The 6387-nt window shown below is 45.6% G+C and overlaps 1 protein-coding gene across 1 annotated transcript in view; it reads right to left on the reverse strand.

Moving 5' to 3' along the window:
• Nucleotides 1-2132: 2132 nt before the first annotated feature.
• Nucleotides 2133-6387, reverse strand: part of amdhd2 (amidohydrolase domain containing 2) — a 15936-nt gene continuing 11681 nt past the window's right edge. The window contains exons 2-11 of the mRNA XM_005747732.1: nt 6241-6377; nt 5818-5957; nt 5340-5394; nt 4957-5169; nt 4247-4335; nt 4007-4151; nt 3701-3808; nt 3464-3532; nt 3207-3308; nt 2133-2521 (exon numbers count right to left, since the gene is read on the reverse strand). Coding sequence (XP_005747789.1) covers nt 2442-2521; nt 3207-3308; nt 3464-3532; nt 3701-3808; nt 4007-4151; nt 4247-4335; nt 4957-5169; nt 5340-5394; nt 5818-5957; nt 6241-6377 — 1138 coding nt within the window. The 3' untranslated portion in view covers nt 2133-2441. The remainder of the gene's footprint in view (nt 2522-3206; nt 3309-3463; nt 3533-3700; nt 3809-4006; nt 4152-4246; nt 4336-4956; nt 5170-5339; nt 5395-5817; nt 5958-6240; nt 6378-6387) is intronic.

The raw sequence follows: 6387 nt of genomic DNA on the forward strand, positions 1-6387 counted from the left end.
CATATCTGGTTAAATTTAAGAAAAATATTGATACTCTTTGTACTTTTTGCAGCAGTGCAGAGGAAACAATATGTCATTTATTTTGGGAATGCACGTATACACGTATGTTTTGTAGTGATCTAAATAATTTTATAAACACCAAAATTGAAACTGAAGTTTCAACATATTCTATTTGGCCTCTCACATACCGATAAAATAAATCCAGGAAAAAAAAATATTATCAGTCTTCTGATTATTTTTGCTGAACTTCACAAACATTGCACAAAGTTTTCTCAACAGCGTCCAAACATATTTGTTTTTAAAGCCCTGCTTTCCAATTATCTAGAGAATCTAAAGGACAGCACTGACTCCAAAGCATGTAAAACACAAGAGCTGTGTCGACTGTGCAGTTTCACTTCATTTATATGTTGTTCGTTTATACCTTGAGCACCTCTTTCTTTTTTAATCGCTTATTTTGTTTGTTTTCTCTTAAAGTATACTTTTTTGTTTACGTACTTGTATTTGTATGCATGACTTGTAAAAGATACTGCAAGTTGTGAAATTGTTCATACCCTTTCTATAACTACATTACTATGTATATTTGTTGTTTTAAAAAAAGTGTCTGAGCTTTTATTTTGAAAGCGACTTCCTCTTTATTTCGCTTTGGCTCGTGGACGGTTGTATTCTGCGGGGACGTTTTCAGGACAGGACACCGACCGAGCCAGCCAGCCGGGGCATGGCGCCTCTTCTCCGGGAAGATGACCGTCTCCTCCCGCAGTGCTGTCCTGGAGGATGAACCGGTCCAGCTCTCGCGCACCAGCCTCCGCCGTAAATCTCGCTGAAATGTGATCAGCCTCGTCAGCTCCCACCGGCACGGAAACACTGACAATCAAAGTTTAGTTTTTATGAATCACTGATGCTTCCTGTGTAACTCGGCGCTAAATTTGAATCATAGCGTGGAAACGTAACTTCAGGACACAGAGGTTTTTACACGCGCTGAGAAGTTTTACCACTCATGCGCAAAATCAGTAAAATGTGAGTTATGTTTCTGTCCCTGATCACCTGATCCTGCTCGATCATTGGTGCTTCAGGTAAATCACGTCACACTGTGATCATCCAAACTAAAAAAAACATTTAAATAAAAATAAAACTGGAATCAAAGGAAAAATTACGTTTATTGAGACTTTGCTTTAAACCTTCCCCCTGAAAATTTTCACCAATATTAGAATTTTAAAAAACTACAAGATGGAAGATTAGTCTGTCATCACTGTTTGTATTTATCTGTGCTGCTTAGTGTCTCTCGGTATTTTTACAGTTTTTTTTACTTTCACTAAATGAAAGCAGGACTTTTACTTTATAAAGAGTGTCTGAGAGTGTACACACACACACACACACACACACACACACACACACACACACACACACACTGTTACTGCAAAGGACATCGTGTCTGTTTGAGCCTACATACTGTGTCATTATTAACCTGGACTGTCCTTTCCACCGTCCCTCCTGTTCCTGTGCTGGATTTTCAGATTAAACATGTCCGGTGTTTCTAATTGTGAGCTCTGAGTGTGTACGAATAATCTGAGTGAGCTCAGGCTCACCCTGCTGTAAACACTCAGCTTGTTACAGTTTTTGTACTCTCAGATCTTTCTGATGTCACAAAGGTTAAAGCGAGCACAGCCTGAACTCTGCCAGCGTCTGTCGATCTGTCTCAGATTTGACGACCATCAGATTCATTTCCAGGTTTTTCTCTTTCTGTTCAGATCAGGAAAGAGAAACGAGGGTTACCCTCGTGGACACCTGAGGGGTAAAGAGGTTCTCACGATCCTTTAACTATACCTTTCACCGCCAGGGGGCAGCATTTCACCCGTGAGAGCGATTCATGACAAAGTTTCCTGAGCAGGAGTTTCCCACCCTTACTTTTGAGTTCCTGAACAGCCTGTCACCAGGTCGGTCTCACGCGGACAGTTATGAGTCCACGATGTGACTATTTCTTCTTTTAAAGGCTGAAAACGTTCAAACCAGAGAACACCAGACCCTCTCACGATGAGACAATCTGCAGCCACACCAGCAGCAGTCTGTCCACACTCTGTTGATGGTGTCAGTAAAATTTGCAACAAAGAAAAAGAGACGCTTACAGAAACTGAGGGTGTGCAGTGACATCCACTGTGACCCCTGACCCTGCAGAGGTCATACAGCTGCTTTAACACAACAGACTTTCAGCAACACACGATCAATGAGCACGCTGACTTTCAGGGTAATAAACAGAAATCTTTGGTAGTTGGAAAAGCAGGAAAACATTTTCCACATCATCTGACATTTAATAAACTAATAATGCAGAAATATTTCACTCTGGTCCAGTTTTCTGGCAGTGCCTGGTGCACTCAGGCAGTCCATTAAAACCCCAACATGTCGATCATGTACAAAGGCACAGGCGGTCCAGTTTGCTTCTTCATCTCCTACTGTCCTTTTCTCCAAACCTCCTCTCCAGAAATATAAGTGGCTTTGACGTTGAGGCCCTCATCGAGCAGAACGAGGTCTATAAAACAAAATAGTGCAGAGTGTAAGAAAGACAGGAGGCAGCGCTGCTGAGAGAAAAGAATCAGAAGACGGTGGAAAGTTGGAGTTCTGTCAGTCGCAGATGGTTTCCTCCTGAACATCTGGACGAACATCGATGCTTTGAAGGATCAGTTAAACTGTAAGTCTCACAAATTCAGCCTGAATCGAGCCGCTGGCCTCACTTAAAGGAAAGCACATGAACTCCAGGAAAGGTCAGAGCGCGGCGGCGCGATCCCAGAGAACCTCACGGCTACAGCCGTTAAACTTTAATCCAACGCCGTTGACCTTTGAAGCGCTGCACAACTGACAATGTGCAAGATGGAGGCTAAACATTCACCCAACATTCATGTGGGTTATTTTATTTACTCTTATTAAAACTTTTATTGTAAATCTGAAACAGAGCGAGTTCGAAGTTCTCGAAGCAGTTTGGCTGTAAACGTGTTTATTTCTGCTGTAAAGTTTAACATGGGAGTCTATGGAGACTGGCTGGAGCCTCTGCTGGACACTAGAGGAACTGCAGGCTTTGGTCAACTGTTATACAGCCCCCCCCCCCCACCATGAAAAAAGTCCAAATTAACACCCAAGAAAACGCTGAGGACACAAAGGAGGAACTACAGCAGCTCTAACAGCAGGGAGGCAGAAATAAAGATGCAGTCGGCTCTGACCTGCGTCGGAGCCGTAGTCCAGCTTTCCCTTTTTGGGGCTGATTCCCAGAAGCTGAGCCGGATGCAGGGAGGCAGCTTCCAGAGCCTCCTGGACACTGCAGCCTGGAGGACAGAACAGGAAGTGAAGAGCAATGATGATCTGACCTGCATCGCCACAGCAACCGGGTCTCACCTGCTGGAGTTTACATGAGGCAGCGCGCCACTGCTCATTATGATTCTACTTCCTGGTTTTAGTCATTAAAGTAACACAAACTGACCTGAGGCCTGCTTGAAGTGGCGCACACACATGTCCATCGTGGCAATGCTGCCACTCAAAGTCTTGGTGCCTGAACACATAAAGAGTGACGTTACAGAGTTTTACACATGAAACCGTCGCGAGAACGATTTATTTTACTTCTCCGATCTCTGGTTCTAGTTATGCGTTTGCTCCTTTCTGCAGCATCGCTCAGGAAACCACGGGCCTGTTAGATAATAACGTCTGAAGAACATCAGACCTGCCACGTAGGCGTGGAGACCCTGGATCTCGATGACCTGCTGGCCAAGAGTGTGACGGCCAGGAGGAAGACCCATCGCGGTGATGGCGTCCGTCACCAGCACCAGACCTGAAAGTATGAAGCACACAAGACACGGGAAAGTCCAAAATCCATCTACTCCCAGGTGATGCCACACGTTTAAACACGTTTGCAGACTTTTACCAACCTCTGGAACCAAAATAAGAACATTCTGATACATTTAGGAATATATTTGGGGAGATTTTCGTGCTTTTGGCTGCTGATCTGAAATAGAAACCTCGGGCAGACCTGACGGGTGAGCTCTGTGAGCGATGCGCAGGGCTGCAGGGTTGGTGTGGATGCCATCAGCGATCATGCCGTAATAAACCGCCCTGCCTGCGGGGATCCTGTCGCTGGTCAGCAGACCCACTATGCCCGGGTCACGATGGTGGAACTGGACCACAGCAGACACAGAAGGATTACTGAGAGCGTGAAACCGACCGGGCTGAACAGAAACTGACTCAGAGACGAGCAGCAGCTGGGACTCACAGGCAGCATGGCGTTGAACAGGTGAGTGATGAAGGACGCGCCCTGCTGCACCGCCTCCTCGGCCTGCGACAGGTCGGCCGCCGAGTGACCTGCAAGAACCAGTCGAGCAAACTTTGTTCACATCAGCGCTCTCAGACGATTACAGCAGCTCCAGGTGCTCTACAGAGGACTGACAGGCCCACGCTAACACCGCGCACAGCACCGAACCGGAACACGATTTCAACAGAAACAGGAAATAAAAATGAAATCAATCATTAAAATAAAAAATACAAGCACACGAGAAAAGTGTATAAGTAAACAAGGATTGAATAATAATATGGAAATGAAAAAAGGATAAGAACATTTTAGAAAGTTATCTTTAAAAAGAATCTACAAAATAAAAGCACACTTAAAATAAATAATGCAAACAATAAAAAACACCTAAAAATGGAAATAAATAAAATAATAAATTAAAAATTTGATTTTTTTAATTTAAAAAAAAAACCTCAAAAATAATAAATGTTTAAAGAAAATAAAAATAATCTAAAATAAATAAAATCATATTTTAAAAAATACAAAGATGCAAAAAAAGACAAATTAAGAAATAAAATGTCAAATATTACAGAAACAGAAAAAATGTAAATAAAACTGAAAATGAAACTTTCGTGTTTTATTATTTACATCATCATCACTTTGCTGTATAATCGTTGCCGTGACTACACGATGCTCACCCAAAGACACAGTGATGCCCCTCTGGCTCAGCTCCCTCACCACCGATTGGCTGCCGGGCAGCTCAGGAGCAAGCGTCACTATGGCAACGTCGTCCAGGCTGCCGTAGACCTCCATCAGGTGCTCGAGGCCTCCGGACTTGAAGGTGCGGAGGTATTTCTCCGGGTGGGCTCCTTTCTTCTCGGCGCTGATGAACGGACCCTCCAGGTGAAAACCTGCACACGGAAGTTTAAAGGAAGTGAAACAGACGCCATTTTCGGCCGCGGTCGGCGCTCGTGTACCGCTGCAGCGTGATCGTTTACGCAAACACGTCTGCAGCTTCTGATCAATGAGGATAAACAAAGAACACAACAAACATTCACCAACAGCATCTGTAAAACCTCACCGAGAACTCCAGCTCCATGTGGTCCTCCATCATGAACTGTGACCTGAGGCAGAACCTGGAACACACATTTTGATGATGCTGTGATTTTACACGTAGAAGCTTCACGTCACCGATCGTTAGCGCCCCGACGTGTAAATGCTCAGCGTGTTCAGGGAGATGCACGACTCACACCTGCCTTCACTTCATCAGCTTCAGATGCACCTCTGAACCTTCCAGTGCTGCTGCCTCCAACCCTGATCTCCAGTTTTAGTTTAACTCTCAGTGCTCTCCCTGCTCCGTCCTGGTTGTTTCCAGGTTTGGTTTTAGATGGCGGGTGGAGGCGGTGCAGCAGAACCTTCCAGTGAAGGAACTGAAAGCAGAAGCTGGCCTGGAAGAAGCTGTCCAGAGATGCTCCAGAAGATGACTTTGAAGGAGAGACCAGGAACCCCTGAACACGCGAGCGCGTCTAAACTTGAACTGATAAAAATGAAGCAGTGACCTTGTGGTAAACTTCGGGAGGGGAGGTGACCAGAGTCGGGCAGAAGGACGTCACGCCGTGCTCGAGGATCTTTTTGGCCACAAACGAAACTCCATCGCTGACGTCCTCAGACGCCTGCGAGAAGTCGATGCCGTAACCCCCTGCGGCAGGAAGACGAGCCGTTACTCCCCTCAAGATAAACTAGCCCCGCCCCCTCAGCAGCAACAACGCTCTCTGTGACTCTGACGCTGAAAAACTGCAGCGTCAGCTCAGATGCCACTGACACCACCTTCAACTCCAGAGACTGAACATTAAGAAGAGTTTGAAGCTGTGCAGTTCTGTCATCTTTGTTCCAGCACGCCGTCTGACCAGGTATCAAAGTTACTGCAGCAGCGCAGCTTCTGAAACACATGCAAAGGTGTGTGTCTGTGGGTGTGTGTGTACCGTTGATCTGGACGTCTATAAAGCCCGGCGCGATGATGCTGCCCTCACAGTCCACATGTTTGTCAGCGTATCCCTGCTCATCGAAGAACAGCTTCTCTGGGTCTAAAATCCTCCCCTCACGCACCCACAGGTCCTCTCTGCGCGCGC

Source organism: Pundamilia nyererei, unplaced genomic scaffold (genome assembly GCF_000239375.1).
Source record: "Pundamilia nyererei isolate P.nyererei 1_Seehausen unplaced genomic scaffold, PunNye1.0 scaffold00202, whole genome shotgun sequence".
NCBI lineage: Eukaryota > Metazoa > Chordata > Actinopteri > Cichliformes > Cichlidae > Pundamilia > Pundamilia nyererei.